The sequence below is a fragment of the Panicum virgatum genome, chromosome 6N, assembly GCF_016808335.1.
Source record: "Panicum virgatum strain AP13 chromosome 6N, P.virgatum_v5, whole genome shotgun sequence".
Taxonomy (NCBI): domain Eukaryota; kingdom Viridiplantae; phylum Streptophyta; class Magnoliopsida; order Poales; family Poaceae; genus Panicum; species Panicum virgatum.
Genome location: NC_053150.1, coordinates 22,449,347 through 22,469,122, shown reverse-complemented (window position 1 = coordinate 22,469,122; position 19,776 = coordinate 22,449,347). Strand labels below are relative to the sequence as shown.

General features: G+C 53.9%; 1 protein-coding gene across 9 annotated transcripts in view; it reads left to right on the top strand.

The window, feature by feature from the left end:
- Positions 1-19,776, top strand: part of LOC120677757 (ribonuclease E/G-like protein, chloroplastic) — a 50,910-nt gene that overhangs the window by 21,280 nt on the left and 9,854 nt on the right. For 8 of the 9 annotated variants that reach the window (XR_005676442.1, XM_039958940.1, XM_039958943.1 and 5 more), the window contains 4 exons: positions 2,095-2,412; positions 2,501-2,542; positions 3,303-3,427; positions 18,709-18,856. Coding sequence is in view for 7 of the 9 variants with exons in the window: in XM_039958940.1 (XP_039814874.1) it covers positions 2,095-2,412; positions 2,501-2,542; positions 3,303-3,427; positions 18,709-18,856 (633 nt within the window). In the remaining 2 variants the exon portion in view is untranslated. Of the gene's footprint in view, positions 1-2,094; positions 2,413-2,500; positions 2,543-3,302; positions 3,428-18,708; positions 18,954-19,776 lie in introns of all 9 variants that reach the window. The other variant, XR_005676443.1, reaches the window with a different exon arrangement.

Genomic DNA, 19,776 nt, shown 5'->3' with positions numbered 1-19,776 from the left:
CCCGCACGACATTGAGCACCAAGACCCGATCAGACACCGAACACCCGAGGTCGTGAAGAGCATCAGCCATGCCCTTCATCCGCCGGCAGAACTCACCAACGGAGAGGTCCCCCTGCTCGAAGGTGCGGAAGGTGGCGTCGAGCTAGAGAGCGCGGAACTCGGCGTTGCCGAGGAACTGCCCCTCGAGCGCCAGCCAGGCCTGTCGCGCGGTGCCGCCGTGGGTCCTGACGAGGTCCTGAATATCTAGGGAGATGGTCCCAAAGATCCAGGACATGGCGACGCTGTCGAGGCGCAGCCACACATTACATCCCGCGCCTCGATCGGCAAGTCGACGAGGACGTGGTCGTCGAGGGCGTAGCGGCGGAGGGCGAGGAGGACCTGGTTCTGCCAGCATTCGTAGGACGAGGATGTGGGGTCGAGGAGGACGGTGACCAGGGCCCTGATGTTCTGGACGCCGGCGACCTGGAGGTGGAGCTGGGCGACGATGGGGTCGGTCGAGTCGTGCCGGGGTCCAGATCCAGCTGGCGGGGCCTGGTGGGAGGAAGAGGCGCCGTGCTCGGGGACGACGGGCAGTTGGCCGGAGGAGTCGCGGAAGTAGTGCTCCGCCTCGGCGACCCGGAGGGCGAGAGCATCGGCCGCGGCGTGCTCGTGCTCCCAAGCGAGGGCAGCCACGTGGACCCGCTCCTGGGCTGCCGAAGCCTCCGACTTGGCGGCGACAAGGGCCGCGGCGAGAGCGGCATCGGCCTGCTGCCCTCGGAGAGCGGTGGCGGCGAGCGGCGCATCTGCGGGCGCCATCCCGAGTCCAGACCACGCGGGAGCGGGCGCGGTCGGCGCGGGGAAAGCGGCAGGAATGGCGGCGTCGGCGGCGGGCTGCTTGCCCGCAGCGACAGCAGCGCGATGGGCGGCGGCAGCGGCTGCGGCGGCGTCGACGGCCGCGGGCGCCTGCGGCCCGGGAGGGTTCTGTGGCAGTGGCTCTTGCTGCAGGCACCCCCCCCCCCGCGGCTCCTGCGCCCCCGGCGCCTGTCGCGGAGGCGGATCCAGGCGGTTCGGGAGCCTGGACGACGAAGGTGGCGGCCGATCCAGTTGCGCCGGCGGCGGATCCCGGCGGGGCAGCGGCGGATCCATGCGGCCGCGGCCAAGTGGGCGGCGCGCCGGGCGCAGGGGAGGAGGGGAAGGAAGAGAGGGGAGGGAAGGAGGAGAGGGGCGGCGGCGGCGCCGGCGGCGGGTGGGCCCGGCGGCGGCTGCTAGAGGCAAGGAGGGAGAGGGAAGAGAAGGCTAGATACCATGTTTTGGGGAATAATTTTCTTGTATTCATCCAAACCCTAGAAGGGTGGGTATATACAGAATCTATACATGGGCCTCTAGATGGGCCGTAACACTAGGCCAACACATACACCAACAATTGGAGTAGAGTATTTCCTTTTGAAGTTGTAGTAGAATATTTTTTTTAAAGTATTGGAGTAGAGTATTTCCTTTTGAAGTTGTAGTACAATATTTCTTTTTGAAGTTAAGGACAGGTGCTCTTTTTCTGAAAATAAGGACAAGTGCTCTGGCCTCTGGCTGATCAATAAAAGAGAGTTTGAAAAAAGTTTTGCAAGATGGCTAAGTGCCTAAGTCCAAAAGCAAAATGTCTTCAACCGAATGTGCCTTGTTGTGAGTTGTGACTTCTGTGAAGAGGGCCATTATCTCTACAGAAAAAGCAAAAGAAAACCTACGAAAGCAACTGAGCTAGTACTAAAGTGTTAACAAAACCTCTTTAAGATCTCAATGTTTGTTAGGTGTCTTCCTAACATTGGACCACCAGACCCTGAATGGGAGTAACTCTTTCTGGAAGCAACTCCTAAAATTTTCTCTATCTTCAACGAAGCAGATATATGACACTTTCATTTGTGGTTTATGCATCAACTAGTTATACATCACTATTCATGGTAGGTTGAAATAATCTTATATAGCATATTATTTTCTTCAAATAGCTATCAATAGATCAAGCATCATTAGTCTTTTACATTTCATCATGTTCCTGAATGAAAAAAAATCAACATAACTCGCATGAAATTTAGGATTAACTTCAATGATATATCTTTGATTTTCCAGATATTGGTTTCCCGTGGTAACAAAGTTGGAGTATCCAAAAAGATTACTGGTATAGAGCGCACCAGGTTAAAGGGTATAACAAAATTATTGCGACCTCCTGGATTTACATTGACAGCTCGTACAGTCGCTGCTGGTCATTCTTGGGAGGAATTGCAGAGGGACCTTGATGGCTTGCTATCTACCTGGAAAGTAATAACGGAACATGCTCAATCTGCTGCCTTGGCTGCTGAGGAGGGAGTGGATGGTGCTGTTCCTGTAATGTTGCACAGAGCAAAGGGTCAGGCTCTATCTGTTGTTCAAGATGATTTCAATGAGAAGGTGAATTAATTCATGATGCAATTTACTCAAATTGGTTTGATATTTCAATTCAACCAGGATCATTTTTTTTACCTTATTATTCAATTAGGTGAAGAGATTGGTTGTGGATTCTCCTCGAACATATCATGAGGTAAGGAACTTGATGACGTTAATTGGTAAACACTTACGTTATCTAAAACAGAAACTGAGCCTAGCCTAGTTAGTGGGAGGTGCGTTTTTACACCCCACCACTGAGGTTTAGTTGCTCTTCGGCTCTAGTTTGGGTGTCCATTTCTTCTTACTTACAATGCCACCTAGACATCCTAGGTTGGTTGATTGTTTTTTTTTCAACTTATCTAGAACTCATTGACAAATATTTTTTTGTTTAGTTTCTCTTTACATGCATGCATGATTTGTAAAAGTAAAACTCTGGAAACATGTCTATTCCTGATGCTGATTTAGTTCTGCAACTTAATCATTAGATCACCAACTGGTTCATCTAAATTGGTTCTGATGATCTTTCTTTTCTTCCATTTTGGTATTGTGGATTTCCTTTCTTCAGATCTTGGTTAAGTGTTGTAAAAAGATGATATTTTGGGCAATTGCCTGTGTTGTTCAAATCTCAGTCATGCTCCTTTATATTCCCTTGATTTCTCTGTTATGGGTCAAAATGAACATAATGTGCGATGTCCTTCAGAAAAAAAATGTTATTTTTGAAACAGTTAGTGTAGGGAAGCACAACGAGTAGCACTACGCTTTAACGAAGCACAACGAGTTGCATTGTGTTTCAACATAGCTGGATTTGCTTGCCTACACTAAACATTTAACATGTTGGTTGCTGTGAACTGTGCATCCTTATACAGAAATATTTTCTTAAATCTGGTGAAGCACACTTTTCTTTTTGTGCTTAGGTTACAAGTTATCTCCAAGAAGTTGCACCTGAGCTCTGTAGTCGAGTTGATCTTTATGAGAAAAGAAAGCCTATATTTGATGAATACAACATTGAGAAGGAGATAGACAATATCCTTTGCAAAAGGTTATATTTCATTGTTCCTATATTGTTTCTTAATTTCAGTTGATGCAATTTTTTTGCTAGTAAGCATATTTTTATGGTTGTCTAACTTGTCACTTTTTTGGGTGTAATATTCTTTTGTCCCTGCAAGTGGTGTGCTTCTGTGGAACAATAATTGGAGTTACTAGAAGTACCTTATACTTCACTGAGTAGTTTCAGTACACAAAAACTGCTTTAAGACGTAGATATTAGATGGAATCAGTTTGATAGCATGTCTAGTTGTGCACCGACATGGTAATAGAGAATGCTAGTATTTGGTAGCAGAACAAGATTTACTAAAGAAGTTGTGGCACATCACCATTTGCCAGCATAAAAGAAAGCTATCAAAGAAATAGAGGATATATTGATCTGATGATTACTGGCACATCCACTGATGTAGGCAGAGCATCAAAAATATTTATGGCCTCAGAAAAATAAGTTGGTAGTGTCCAGAATCAGTGGCACATGTTTTTTTAATGGGCTTTTCTGGGCTTAAATTTATATATTGGTGTTGAAAAATACTGACCAGAAGCACCATCTTTTTATAGTGAAAAACATGAGTTGATTGAATTATTAAGTTGGTCTCTTCACTAAGATATGTGAGTTCTGAAGTATAGTTGGCTAAAGCATAATTTGCTTGGTGTAAGCAAAAGTCAAAGCTTCTAGCGTCCTCTGCGACTAGAGGGTGCCACAAATGCTAAAAGATAAGTTCTATAGGATGGCAAATCGTCGGGCGATGTTATACGGTGCTGAATGTTGGCCTACAAAAAGGCAACATGTCCAGCAATTGAGCGTAGCAGAGATGGCGTATGTTGTGCTGGTTTTGTGGGCACACAAGATGGGATAGAGTCCAGAACGAAGATATTCGGGATAGGGTCGGGGTGGCACCAATCGAGGAGAAATTTATTCAATATCGTTTGAGATGGTTTGGACATGTCCAATGGAGGCTTCCTGAGGCGCCAGTGCGTGATGGGGTTATAATGCGGGTCGATAATATAAAGAGAGGTAGATGTCGACCTAAACTGACTTGGGACGAGTTAGTTAAGAGAGACCTTTAATGTTGGCGCTAGGGTACCGAGATAGGTAATGCGGCGGCAGGAGATAAACCGTAGTTCGCCCTCCCTTGGAGGCTCTGAACTCTTTGAGGTTTATTATCAGCTTAATCATCCAAAGTGCCGACTCTCCCTTTCAGTAGAGCCAGCCCTAACAAACCATCTAACAAACTCTAATATTTCTCAAGGAAATAACCTGAATTACAAATTAAAGTACAAAATATCCTAGCGGCTCAAGCTGGAAATTAGGGAATGACTCCTTGAATTGTTCCAGCGGCTCCCACGTGGCATCAGCATCAGATTGGCCTTGCCAGTGGACTAGCAAGTCCCACGAGGTACTGGATGGTCTTGCGCGGAGGACTGAAGCCGGTGTAGGGACTGCTCGGCTGTGGATGATCGGGGGCAGGGGCACGGTCGTCGCCGGTGAATCTCCAATGTACTTGAGAAACACCACATGGAAGACGTCATGTAGCGACTTGGGAGGCAGCTTGAGGCGGTATGCCACTGAGCCCAAGCGTTCCAGGACCGGGAATGTCCCGTAGCAGCGCGGGGACAGTTTGGAGGAAGGGCTGCCCTTGATCGTCGCTGCCGTACGCTGATGGAGCCGAAGCCAAACCCAGTCGCTGACCTCGAACTCAACACGGCGGTGGGTCTTGTCGTGGTACTCCTTCATATAATCCTGAGCTTGGAGGAGGCGTTCGCGGATTTCGGCTAAGAACGCGTCGCGCTCCTGGAGTTGGCGGTCTAGGGCGACGACGCGAGCCACCCCAGGCTCGTAGGATAACAGGGTCGGCGGCGGCCAACTGTAGACCACCTGGAACGGTTTCGTCTGGAGAGCGGACTGATACGACGAGTTGTAACAGTCCTCTGCCCATGGAAGCCAACGCAGCCAGTTGCGAGGGCGATCGCCTGCGAGACAACGGAGATAGACTCCCAAAATGCGGTTAGTAACCTCCGATTGGCCATTGGTCTATGGCTGAAACGCCAAGCTGAGGCGGAGCTTGATGCCGGCGAGGGTGAAGAGCTCCGTCCAAAGCTTGCTTGTGAACACCGATCTCTGTCGCTCACGATGGAGCAAGGGAGACCATGTAGCCGGACGATCTGATCGAAGAAGACCCGAGCGATGGATGTGGCGGTGTAGGGGTGGCCGACCGCGACGAAGTGAGCATATTTGGAGAAGCGCTCGACGACGGTGAGGACGACCGATTTCCCGCCAACTCGGGGGAAGCCTTCGACGAAGTCCATCGCTATGTCCGACCACAACGAGCTTCGGACATCAAGAGGCTGCAGAAGTCCTGCTGCAAGTGTTCCGTCTTGTTCCGTTGGCAGACGTCGCAGCCCTTGACGTAGTCGCGGACGAGGCGGCTAGTGTGCGGGTTGTAGGTGGCGCGGAGTCGATGGAGCATCTTCTGGGCGCCCTCATGTCCCGTGCTGTGCGCCGTGCCAAGTAGCTGTGGCAACAGCGACGACGCCGAAGGAACAAACACGCGGCCACGGTGCATGACGAACCCGTCCACCATGGACCAGGCAGCACTGGCCGTGCCGTTCGCGATTTCTCGGCGCTTGTCGACGATGTCCTGGAGCGTGTCGGCTTCCTTTTTGAATTCGTCGAAGATGGCGAACTCGGGTGCGGACAGCGCGAGCGCGTGGGCACGGTCCGAGTCCTCGTCGCGGCGACACAAGGCATCCACTGCCGCATTCTGCGACCAGGCTTGTAGATCACAGAGAATGTGTAGCCAAAAAGCTTACGGACCCACGTATGTTGAGGATCTGTTGAGAGGCGCTGGTAGAGGAAGTGCTTCAAGCTGCAGTGGTCCATTCGGGTGGTGAACGACCGTGTCTAGAGGTAGGGGCGCCAGTGACGGACGACCTGGACGAGGCCGATGAGCTCCCGCTCATAAGCGGCCAGCTTGGCGTGTTGCGGCGCCACGGTGCGGCTGAAGGAGGCGATGGGCCCTTGGCCCTGATGGAGGACTACCCCGAAATCGGATCCTGAGGTATCGCAGTCGACGATGAACTCGTTGCTGAAGTCAGGAAGTTGCAGGACCGATGCGGGTGTCAAGGCGTGCTTGAGTGCGTCGAAGGCGGCCGTGGCGTCGTCCGACCAACGGAACCCCTCCTTGAGGGTAGTCAGCGGGGCGGCGATAATGCCGTAGTTCATGATGTGACCAACGGAACCCCTCCTTGAGGAGGGCAGTCAGCGGGGCGGCGATAATGCCGTAGTTGTGGATGAAGCGTCTCTAGTATCCTGTGAGGCCGACGAAGCCGCATAGTGCCTTGATTGTCTTGGGCAGCGGCCACGCCTTGACAACTTCGATCTTTTACTCATCCATGGCAACGCCGGTGACAGTGATCATGTGTCCCAGATAGGCGACGTTGCGCTGCGCGAACAGGCACTTGGTGTGCTTGAGCACCAGACTGTGCTCGCGCAGGACGATGAAGACCGCATGGATGTGTTGGAGATGCTCAGTCCACGTCTTGCTGTAGATTAGGATGTCGTCAAAGAAAACGAGAACACACCAGCGGAGAAATGGATGTAGAACCTCGTTCGTGAGTGCTTGGAACGTCGCGTTGGTGAGGCCAAACGGCATCACGAGGAACTCGTAGTGGCCATGGTCGGTGCGGAACGCTGTCTTGGCGATGTCGTCGTTGTACATCCGCACTTGGAAGTATCCACTACGCAAGTCCAATTTGGTAAAGAACGTAGCGCCGTGGAGTTTGTCCAGGAGTTCCTTGATGACGGGAATCGGGAAAATGTCCCGCACTGTCTTCGCGTTCAGCGCCCTGTAGTCGACGCAGAATCGCCAGCTGCCGTCCTTGCGCACCAGCAGGACGGGCGAGGAGAACGCCGAGGTGCTAGGGCGAATGATGCCCTGATGAAGCATCTCTTGACATTGGCGTTCGATTTCATCCTTCAGGAGCTGTGGGTAGCAGTACGGCCGGACCGCCACGGGTGCCGTGTCGGGGACGAGGTGGATGCGGTGGTCCAAGTGGCGTTGTGGGGGAAGTCCCGTTGGTTCAGCGAAAAGATCGCTGAACTCTTGGAGTAGGCGTTCCAGGAGATCCACCGTCGCTAGGGCAGACAGCATGGGAGGTGAGGTGGCGCCGACCCCGTGCCAGCGTACTCGATGGTCGTCCCGCCAAAAGGTTATCGTCTACAGCTTGATGTCCGGGCCTAGGGTGCGCAGCCAATGGCACCCCAAGACTAGCTCGTATCCCGCCAGGGGGATGATGAAGATGTCTACGTGGAACTCCTCGCCGGACATGGTGATTAGAGTGTGTGGGCAGACTCCGACGGATGGGACGCGTTCGCCGTTGGCGACGCCGACCGTGAGGCCAGGGCGCGGCGTTAGGAATGGCAATGGGTCGGGTTCGGTTCGGGTGGAGTGTCTGGGCACCCAAAACCGAAACCCGAACCTAAAACCCGAACCCGCCCCGACCTCCTATTCGGATGAGGATTATCTCCAAAACCAAAATCCGCGGATACCCGATACCCGACGGATAATCCGAAACCCGGATAATCCGACGCGCGCACAATACGACGCGACCTCGAGCACCACGCAGCCACCGTTCGCGGTGGTAGCGCCGTAGAACCCCGCGCCCAGATCCGCGGCTGCGGGGTCCACGCCGGCGCAAGAGGCCAGCGCGTCGTCGCGGAGCATGCGAGCTTCCCTTGGCTCCTGGGATTCCCTTGCCATGCCATTGCCATGGGATGATCCTCCTTCCCTTGCATATTATTAGCACCAGCAACAAGCAATTAAGACCACCACCACCCGCGGCAGCAGGCCAGTTGCAGCTCGCCACCTTCGTCCCTGTTTCTTCCTCTTGTTCTCCAGTTTCTTGCCCTGCTTGACCAATTAAGAAGAGACTAGGATGGAGACGGGGTGGCGGAGGGCACTGTGCACGTTCGTCCAGCGAGACAATGACAATGACGGCCACCGCGACGGCAAGAGCAAGAAGCGCCGCCCGCATGCGTACTGCAGGGAATAAGTCTCTGTACTTGTGGTCTTTGTGGGGCTGCTCTCTTGCTGCAGCACGCACTGGCATCTTGCTGCCCCTAGAGGACAGCATCTTGGACTGCTTTTAGCATCTAGTTAGGACAGCAGTTAGTCCTTTCAGTTGGCATCTTAGACTAAGAGTACAATATACCTTAGTTGACTGGCTGTGTAAATGTGTTGCCACCTCTGCCGTTAGAGAGTATGGCTGCGTGTTTGTGAATGAGAACCCCAGAAAATTGCCCAAGTTTACTGTCATCCAGTCAGCTCAATGAGAGTGAAAATTGAGCTTCTAACTGGTATCAGGGCCATACTTTCCTGTAGGTTAGACATCTCCTGAGCAGCAGCACCTGCTGCAGCCCTGGTTCCTCCTTCCTCACCCGAGCAGACGAGCAGCGGTTCGTCTGAGGCTGCGCCTTCTCCACGCAGCAGCCCCTTGGAGGCGCGCCTTGTCTGACCCACCGTCTCGGCGCTCGGTCGCCTCGAGCGCATGGCGTCAGCGAGATGCCGAGCTCGCCGCGGCAGAGAAGCGCAGGCGAGCGATGTTACAAGCCGCTGCAGCAGCGGTGAGGACGGCTAGGCTGGCAGCAGCGGAGTTGGCGGCGGCCAGGGCGGAGGTGGAGGCAGAGGAGGCGGAAGATGCAGCGCGTGCGGCGAGGTTGAAGTTGAGACCCTGCGCGGCAACCTCAGCAGCTCCATCGCCGGTGACACCACCGCTTATAGGGACCTTGAGGATCTGGAGAGGGAAAGGGTTGAGCTGATCGCGCAGTGGGCAGGAGCCCACTCCGACGGCGGCGGCCTGGAGGGCGGCGTGCCCGGCGGCAACCCAGGGATCCGCTCGCCTGGCGGCGACTCGATGGCCCGCGCGCCCGGCGGCGGCGGCGTGCAGGGCGGCTGCGCCCATGGCTGGGGCGCGCGCGGCGGCGCCCTCGACTACCACGGCCTCCAGGCGGTGGTCCGGGACATTGGTCCCGATGGCGGGTGGCCAATCCTCACCAAGTCCAAGTACGTCGAGTGGGCTGCGGTGATGAGGGTGAGGCTCCAGGTGCGGCACATGCGGGATGCCGTCCAGTACGACGACCTCGACTACGACGAAGATTGCCGGGCACTGAATGCGCTCATCGCCGCAGTCCCTCCGGAGATGCAGTTCTCGCTTTCCCAGAAGGAGACTGCCAAGGAGGACTGGGACGCATCGCTGCGGCTCGCATCGGCAGCGACCGCGCCCGCAGGTCCACATTGCAGGCACTTCATAAGGAGTGGGAGAACCTGGCCTTCAAGCCAGGTGAAGACGTCGATGACTTTGCTCTCCGTCTTAACACTCTGTTGCAGAAGATGGTGACGTTCGGCGACGACACCTACGACGAGGAGAGAGTTGTCGAGAAGCTCTTCCGCTGCGTCCCCGAGAGGTATAGGCAGACCGCTCGCTCGATCGAGTCTCTACTGGACCTCTCCACCATGACGATCGAGGAGGTGATATGTCGCCTCAAGGTCGTCGACAGCGACGGGCCACAACCTCCCTCAAGAGGTATCTCCATCGGCGGGAAGCTCCACCTCACCAGGGGCAGTGGGAGGTCTGGCGCGGTGACGGGAAGAAGGGGGAGCCCTCTTCCTCGACTAGTGGCCGCAAGCGCGGCAAGCCGCGCAAGGGGCGCGGAGGTGCCCAAGCCGGAGCACGAGGGCGGCGCCGCCGATAGGCTCAAGGCACCACGAGACGACGCTTGCCACAACTGTGGCAGGTCCGGCCACTCGGCCATGGACTGCCCGCAGTGGAGGCGTGGGGGCCAAGCCCACGTCGCGGAGGCCTTGCCGTATGACGAGGCGGCTCTGTTGCTGCTCCACGAGGCCATGGAGCTGCACCTGGCGGCACCGTCCGCCACCACCCTACTCCACCTCAACGAGCTGCGTGTCCGAGTCCTCGGCAACGGCTCCGACGACGATAGGATCGATGGCTGGTACCTCAACTCCGGCGCCACGCACCACATGACCGGGCGGTGGGAGTTCTTCTCCGACCTAGACACTGACGTAGGTGGCTCCGTCAGGTTTGGGGACTCCTCCGCTATGGAGATCAATGGCGTGGGCTCCGTGATCTTCACCGCCAAGTCCGTAGAGCACCGGATGCTCACCGGAGTCTACTACATCCCGGCGCTGCGGAACTCCATCATCAGCCTTGGGCAGCTCGATGAGAGTGGCTCACGCGTGGTGATCGACAGCGGGGTCCTCCGCATCTGGGACCTTCGTCGCCAGCTTCTCGCCAGGGTGGTTCGAGGGAAGAACCGCCTCTACATCCTCCACGTAGGGTTGGTCCAGCCTCTTTGTCTTGCAGCTCGCAGGGACAACGAGGCATGGCAGTGGCACGAGCGCTTTGGGCACCTCCACTTTGAGGCCCTGAAGCGGCTCGGCGCCAAGGAGATGTTGCGAGGCCTCCCGTGCCTCGACCACGTGGAGCAGCTCTGTGACGTCTACGTACTGACAAAGCAGAGGCGGCACCCCTTCCCCCAGCAGGCGAGCTTCCGAGCCAAGGAGGGGCTCGAGCTCGTACACAGGGACTTGTGTAGCCCGGTGACACCAGTCACACCAGGAGGACGGCGCTACTTCCTGCTGCTCGTCGACGATCTCTTCCGCTACATGTGGGCGATGATCCTCGGTAGCTAGGGTGAGGCTGTGGACGCCATCAGGCGCGCTCAGGCTGCTGCGAAGGCGGAGAGCGGCCGCAAGTTGCGCGTGCTGCGTACCGACAACGGCGGCGAGTTCACGGCGGCCGAGTTCGCGGCATACTGCGCGGATGAGGGCATCCAGCGCCACTACTCTGCGCCGTATAGCCCGCAGCAGAATGGCGTCGTCGAGCGGCGCAACCTGACAGTTGTGGGGATGGCCCAGGCCCTCCTCAAGCAGAGAGGGATGCGGTGGTGACGGCCGTCTACATCCTCAACCGCTCGCCCACCAAGGCACTCGACGGCATGACGCCGTATGAGGCTTGGCATGGGCGTAAGCCGGCAGTCTCCCACCTGCGGGTCTTCGGCTACCTCGCGTTTGCCAAGGAGCTTGGCCACATCGGCAAGCTCGTAGACAGGAGCACCCCGGGAGTGTTCATCGGCTACACGGAGGGCTTGAAGGCCTACCGCATTCTCGACCCGGAGACAACGTGTGCGCACGGCGCGCGACATTGTGTTCGACGAAGGGCGAGGATGGGCGTGGGACAAGGCGGTGGACGACGGCTCGGCTCCGACGTACGACGACTTCACCGTCGAGTACGTCCACTTCGAGGGAGCTGGGGGAGTAGGCAGCTCTTCTTCGCTGAGCGTGCCTACCCCAGTCCTCGAGCCTCCACCGACTCCGGCGCTTGCTACACCGGCGGCACCACGCTCTCTAGTCACGACTCCGGCTGCGCCGAGTTCCTCGTCTGCACTACCACAGCCGGCGACGCCACGCACTCCAGCACCGACACCCACTCCTCCGAGCACGTCTACTCCAACACCTGCTCATGCTGAGCACAGCCCGGTGGAGTTCGCTACTGCGCTCTCTCACGACGAGGAGCGCATCGATGCGTTCCACGACGGCGAGCCGTTGCGGTACCGCATGATGGAGGACCTTCTCGGCGACCAGCCGACGACGGGACAGGTGCCTCACGACCTGGAGGCGCAGTTGCACCTCGCGTGCGACGACGGCGAGCCTCGGTCTTTCGCAGAGGCCGAGGGACACGTGGCATGGCGTGCCGCGATGCAGTCGGAGATGGATGTGGTTGAGAAGAACCGCACCTGGGAGCTTGCGGATCTACTTCGCGGTCACCGCGCGATCACCCTTAAGTGGGTGTTCAGGCTGAAGAGGGATGAAGCCGGCGCCATCGTCAAGCACAAGGCTCGCCGGTGGCACGAGGTTTCGTGCAGCAGGAGGGGGTCGACTTCAACGATGCTTTTGCTCCCGTGGCGCGGATGGAGTCCGTGCGACTTCTCCTTGCACTGTCTGCTCAGGAGAGCTGGCGCGTCCATCACATGGACGTCAAGTCGGCGTTTCTCAATGACGACTTGAAGGAGGAGGTCTACGTGCACCAGCCGCCGGGGTTTGCGATCCTCGGCAAGGAGGGTAAGGTGCTACGTCTGCGCAAAGCCCTCTATGGCTTGCGGCAGGCCCCCGTGTGCTTGGAACGCCAAGTTGAACTCCAAGCTAAAGGGGATGGACTTCGAGCAAAACCCGCACGAGGCAGTCATCTACCGGCGGAGCAATGGTGGCAATGCCTTGCTAGTGGGTGTCTACGTTGACGACTTGGCGATCACCGGCACCAAGGATGCGGAGGTGGTGGCGTTCAAGGAGGAGATGAAGGCCACCTTCCAGATGAGCGACCTGGGGCTTTTCTCCTTCTACCTGGGGATCGAGGTGCACCAGGACGACTCCGGGATCACGCTTCGTCAGACCGCCTATGCCAAGCGCGTTGTTGAGCTAATTGGGCTCACCGACTGCAACACAGCCCTCACTCCGATGGAAGAGAGGCTGAAGCTGAGCGGTGACAGCATGGCGGAGGAGGTGGACGCTACTCAGTACCGACGTCTTGTGGGGAGCCTCTGCTACCTCGCCCACAGACGGCCGGACCTGGCGTTCACCGTCGACTACGTTAGTCGGTTCATGCAGCGACCCACGACGGAGCACCTACAGGCTGTGAAGAGGATCATCCGCTATGTTGCGGGTACTCTTGACCACGGTCTCCACTATCCGAGGTGCCCTGGGGCAGCACACTTCGTCGGGTACAGCGACAGCGACCACGCCGGCGACATCGACACCAGCAAGAGCACGAGCGGGATCCTCTTCTTCCTCGGCAAGCGCCTCGTTAGCTGGCAGTCGGTCAAGCAGCAGGTGGTGACCCTGTCTAGTTGCGAGGCCGAGTACATAGCGGCCTCCACTGCTTCGACTCAGGCGCTCTGGCTCGCTCGATTGCTTGGTGATCTCCTCGGTAGAGGCACTAGAGCGGTGGAGCTCAGGGTGGGCAGCAAGTCCGCTCTGGCCCTGGCGAAAAACCCCGTTTTCCATGAACGGAGCAAGCATATCCGGGTGAGGTACCACTTCATCTGAGGCTGCTTGGAGGAAGAAAGCATCAAGGCGAGCTACATCAACACCAAGGACCAGCTTGCGGATCTGCTCGCCAAGCCCCTTGGGAGGATCAAGTTCCTTGAGCTCTGCTCCAGGACCGGGATGGTCCAATCTTCTGACAAGACGACGCACAAGACTGAGGGAGAATGAAGGGAAAGTCTCTGTACTTGTGGTCTTTGTGGGGCTGCTCTCTTGCTGCAGCACGCACTGGCATCTTGCTGCCCCTAGAGGACAGCATCTTGGACTGCTTTTAGCATCTAGGTAGGACAGCAGTTAGTCCTTTTAGTTGGCATCTTAAACTAGGAGTAGAATATGTCTTAGTTGGCTGGCTGTATAAATGTGGTGCCACCCCTCCCGTTGGAGAGTATGGCTGTTTGTTTGTGAATGAGAAAACCCCAGAAAATTGCCCCAAGTTCACTGTCATCCTCTCAGCTCAATGAGAGTGAAAATTGAGCTTTTAACACGTACAAGGCAGACATGGGGGGTGACCTGCGGACTGCGGCGCTTGCGGGTGCGGATGGGTTGGGAAGGGTGGGTTAGGTGAGAAATAGAACGATTTCAGCCTTACATAGCTAGGGATTCAAGATGGCCTTTTACTGGGTTGAATGACTTTGGGGGGCCAATGGAGCTCCGCGGGTACATTTCAGGATCTGTCCCGATCCCGAAATATTTCGAGTACCCGAACCCGCAAATCCGTGGGTGAAAATCAGAAACCAAACTCGAAATCCGCAAATCCGAAACCCGCAGATATCCGCTCCGCTGCCATCCTTACGTGGCGTTGGATGGAGACCCAGGCGCTCAGCTGTGGCGGTGGACATGAAGCAGTGTGTCGATCCCGAGTAGACGAGGGCAACGAGCGGCACTTGAGACACCATGGTAGGTAGCAACATTGTGTCGCCCATGTGGATGCCGGTCATGGCATGAATGGAGATCTCCGGGGCGCCGTCGGAGTCTGAGTTGGATACGGAGTCGTCCTCCTCTAGATCCATAATGTAGATGCCGCACATGGGGCATTGCTTGAGGTGTTCCTTGGAGAATTTCGCCGGGCTGTTGAAGCAAAGTCCCTCGAGGCGGTGCTGGGCCATCTCCTAGCGAGAGATGACGGGGTCGGGCGTTGGGTGCTCCTGGTTTGGCCGGGTTGCTTGGCGGGGTCGGTGTCGTCGCTATGGTGGACACCATCTTGGCGGGGCGCGTAGGAGCGCGTGTGACGTCGTTCGTGATCTGGAGACGATGTTCATACGAACGAGCCAATGCCATGGTGTCTTCTAGAATGGCCGGTGCATGCATCTCGACGTCGGTGCACATGGGCTAAAGGAGGCCGGCGGTGAACAGATCGATCTGTTGTTTCTCACTGACGTCTTCGCGTCGGGCTAGCAGCTTGAGGAATTGCTCGATGTACTCGTCGACAGACCCTGTGCGGCGACAATGAGAGAGTTTGCCGAGCGGGCGGGTTGCTGCGTAGAGGGGGCCCGAAGCATTTGTTGACGACGTCGACGAAAGCTTTCCACTCCGGGATGCCATGGTTCTTTTCCCAGCGATAGTACCACTGGCTAGCTGTGCCTTGTAGGTAGAATGATGCCGTCCACACCTTCTGATCCTCCGGCGTACCGTGAGCTCGGAAGAATTGCTCTCCATTGTGGATCCATGTGATGGGGGTCCTCAGATCCATCATACTTAGGGAAGCGAAGCTTGTGGACAGGTGGTGCTAGATTTCTGTCGAAACCGCCTGATGATCCAGGCGAATGAGTGTCGAAGCGCCCTTTTTTGTCCAGCAATTGGGTCTGGACATTCTTAATTGAGGTCGATAGGTGGGCACACTCCTGGGGAACGGTAGAGATCTCCGTGTCAACCTTCTTGCCGAGATCACCCATCATCTTGTTGATTGCTTCTTCAAAGACCGCCTTGGAGATGGGCTGGTCGTCATCGTCGGCCATTGCAGTGAACGCGGTGGGGTTTAGCGGCACGCCGGGGAATGGTGGGTCGTGGGCGATGGAGGTAAAGGCGAGGGAGAAGCCTTGTCTGATACCAGAGATGTTGGCGCTAGGGTACCGAGATAGGTAATGCGGCGGCAGGAGATAAACCCTAGTTCGCCCTTCCTTGGAGGCTCTGAACTCTTTAAGGTTTATTATCTGCTTAATCATCCAAAGTGCCGACTCTCTCTTTAAGTAGAGCCGGCCCTAACAAACCATCTAACAAACTCTAATGTTTATCAAGGAAATAACTTGAATTACAAATTAAAGTACAAAATATCCTAACCACTAGTAGATGCGGCCTTCTTGTTGCAATGCTGGAACTTGTGGCCGAAGAACTGGTCCACAACATTTAAGGAGTGGAATATCTCCAAGGAATTAGCTATGGACAGGAGCGCTTGGTGTCATGTACGGTCGCACATATACCAGGCGAGGCGCGCCCATGACGTGCGCCGTGCAGCTGAACGCGCAGGACGCGCGTGCGACGAGCCGATTTCCAGTGTCTAGATAGGAAAGTTAGATTTGCTATCTGTTTTTGGTTCCTAGAATTAAGGAGGGATTGCCTCCGGTCGGTTGTTTGGGCCTTTGGCCATATATGCGTGTAACCAGACTCATGAGAAACTAAGCAAGATTGTTATTCTTGATCTCCCTCTCCTCTCCAACTAAAGCCTGCAGCCGATGGGCAAAACCTCGCCGGAGAAGACGGATCGCGGCTACGAACTCCGTAACCGAGGTCCAGCTACCCAGGGGTTCGACGCCCTTGACACTTGGAGACTAGCAATCAACGTGTCTGAATCGTGACCTTTGTTTCTTTTTGTTTACCCCTATCTCTACCTTATGTCTAGTGTCTTTTTTCCTGTTTCTCTTGTCCTTGTTTCTTTTGGGCCACTTCTAGTAAAAATTCTGGTGTCCTTGCCCAATAATAAGCACTAGCGGTCGAGTAAACTCCCTTAGGGCCGATTAAATCACAGACGAGGTTTCATCTCTAGCCTACCCCAAATTGCTTGGAACAAAAGGCTATGTTGTTCTAAGCAGAAGTCAAGTTTAGTTAAGCAGGAAACACAAATGTGATGTTGATTCATGTTAAAAAATCAGTTTACAAAGGAGAGGGAGAGAATAGGGTCGTTGGGGTCGTGGGACGGAGTCAAGGAACGAGGTACAATCCTTATGAGAGGTTTTTACAAGGCGGGGACGAAAATGACCCCGTGTTTCCGGCACGGGATCGGTGTTTCCGGATCGAGGAACGGTACCTTCGACCACGATTTCTGTGACTATGGCCACGAGCGCAGCACACAGAGGCCACGGCGGGTGAGCAGGAGGCCGCGGGTGTGCGGGGATACGTAGAAGACGCGCAGGGCGCATGGACGGCCATGGGGAGGCGCATGCGGGCGCGGCCGCGGGTAGCGCGCAGGCAAGGTGGGCAGGCGGGTGCTGCCGTGAAGGGGAGGTGGGGGGGGGGGGGGGAGTGGGGAAGAAGAGGAGTTGCTTGCCGACTGGCGGTGGGAGACCTCACCGGCGACCTGCCGGTGGTTCGCCGGAGCCGGCTGTATTGGAAAACCTAGGCTACTCAAGTCTATTGCCATGCCCAAAGGGCAGATATGAAGATGTACAAAGTGCAGAAAGCACCCTACACTAGTGAGTAAATACACAAACTATATACATCTAACACTTAGCACCTGCAGCACACCAGAACATGCACAGCCTGTACTACAGCAGCTACATCAGGATTAGCTTCATTGAAGACACAATCATTCCCTTGATTCCAAATCTCCAAGGCAACTAATATGATCAGCGAATTAAACCATATTTTGAGTTGCTTGCCAACCTTGTTATTCTGGCTGTTCAGCCATAGGCTGCAAACCAACTTGATTCCAGATGGTAAACCAAAATACCAAATTTGTCTAAAAACCACAAATGTGACCAAATATGCTGGTTGGTTTCCTCGGCTTTGTCACAGAGAGGCAAGCTGCAGGATGTATCAGACCTTATTTGACAAGTCCAACAGCGATTGAGTATTGCTAGCCACAAAAAAGAACTTACATCATAAAAGTGCCAGCGGCTTTGAAACACTCTTGCAAGGAGCAAATTCATTGAGCTCACAAAGAATGCCTTGTAAACTGATCTGCTTGAGTAAATCCCTAATCCCTATGCTGGAGAGCACCCATGACCCATCTTTGCTCAAAGTGCCTTGCCCATTGGTCAGTTTGATGAGATTGGGGGCCAAGTCACTAATAGACTGACCATGAAGCCATCGGTCTATCCAAAATTTAGTGTTGGTGCCATCTCCCGCTAGCATCACAATGGTAATTGCAAACAAAGCACCTGCATTCAGGTGAACCTGAACTTGTAGCTAAAGATTAAGCCATGCATGTGCTGTGTAACTGTAAATGGTTCATTAAATCAGTTGGAGTTTGTTTGATGGTACACTCTACTTAGATAACCGTAGTAATTCTTGACTTAATAGGTGCAACAAACCCTGACTTTCGGGACACTAGTAGCATGCAGGTCCTATAGAAGTAGTTTCAATTGAGGTTGCTGCAGATATTGTCTGATGATGACTGCATTTTCAAACTAGTGGTGCTGCTGCTGCAAACTTAGTCCAAGGTTCAAGTTGTTTTTGTTTTGATAATTACTATGTATCATCATGTATAGGCGATGAAACTGGAAGGGCAGTAGGCAAATTGACGCCAGGTATAAATGAACTCGCCCTAAGGATGGAGGCTCTGAGCTTGCTCCCAACCCTGATCAGTCTTCCCTCATATATATAGGGCTGGCTTTGTTACATCTCATCCCCAAATCTATCTCTAACAAGCAAACCTAATAACTTTCCATAAGCTAAGCAACCTCGTACAAACCGACCAACTACATAATCTGTACGCACTATGATTCCTTCTTCCTCTAGCTGAACTTCCTGTCCAAGAACACGTGCACAACATAACATCTGGTGTGTAATAGTGCTAGCTAGATCTGTCATTAGGGACTCTGTCTTTGTTTTGCTTATTTTAAAAAAGAACATTTGATCGAAAACTGATTTTGCAAAGCTTGTTGCAGTTCAAAATTTACTTTTAATTTAAATTTTTGTAGACTTTTGAGTCTTGACCTTTAAGCTATTGAAAGTCGTAAAGGGACTAGTTTCTGTAATATTTTGTGATTTTCTTTTGTGGATGCAGGGTACCGCTGAACAATGGGGGTTCTCTGGTCATAGAACAGACTGAAGCTCTAGTTTCAATTGATGTGAATGGTGGTCACAGTATGTTTGGTCAGGGAACATCCCAGGAGAAGGCTATTTTAGAAGTCAATCTTGAAGCTGCAAAACAAGTATGCGATGCATCTTGGAACTTTCCAAGATGTAGTAGCTTGCTTTATTTGTTCCCAGTGACTTGTGTCATATTCAGCGTAACCAATCAAGCATTTGGTATCGTTGCATTTTTGTTTATATTTATCTATCTCTTAAGAAATGCAAACCGTAGTTCTTTTATTGTCCTGCAATTTTATTTAACAGTTTAGCACAGAAAGAATGCACCTCTGTTTTCCCTATCCTATGGGAACCTTATGTTTTATCATGAATATACTTTGCTCTCATGAACTGTTTGATGTAACTCTAGTCCACACCACAAATCTGTGAAAACGGATCAGTATGATTTTTTAAAGGAACAGTTTATCCTAAAGAATCTCCATTTCACTTATGCTTCCCTAGAAAAATTTTGTTGTACCAACAACTTCCATATCGTTAAACCAGACTCCCACGGCAACCAGTTCATAAATGAAAGCAAGGAAAGGCTCGGGAAATTGGTAATTGATTATTGAGGGTACAAGCAAGGGTTGGTCTAGGGTTTATAGAAACGTCCAATCAACAGAGATCCTTGCTTAATACACATCAATTACCATAAAACCCACCGGCAGCCCTAGCAGACAAGGCTGGGCGCCACGGCCCATGGCCGGCCCACTAGGTCACACTCACCCACCCCCCCCCCCCCCGCCCCGCAGTCGGATCGTCAGCCACTGCGCACGTTCAGATTGGACCTGAACTCTGTGAAGACCGAAGATGGGAGGTCTTTGTGAAGATATCTACATACTATGATGAAGTCGGAACATGCAGTGCTTGTTGATCATCGATGGCAACTTGCTCTCAAACAAAGTGAAGATCAATCACAATGTGCTTTGTGCGCTGATGTTGGACTGGGTTGGAGGACATGTAGGTAGCACTAATGTTGTCACAATACACAAGTGTGGCGCGA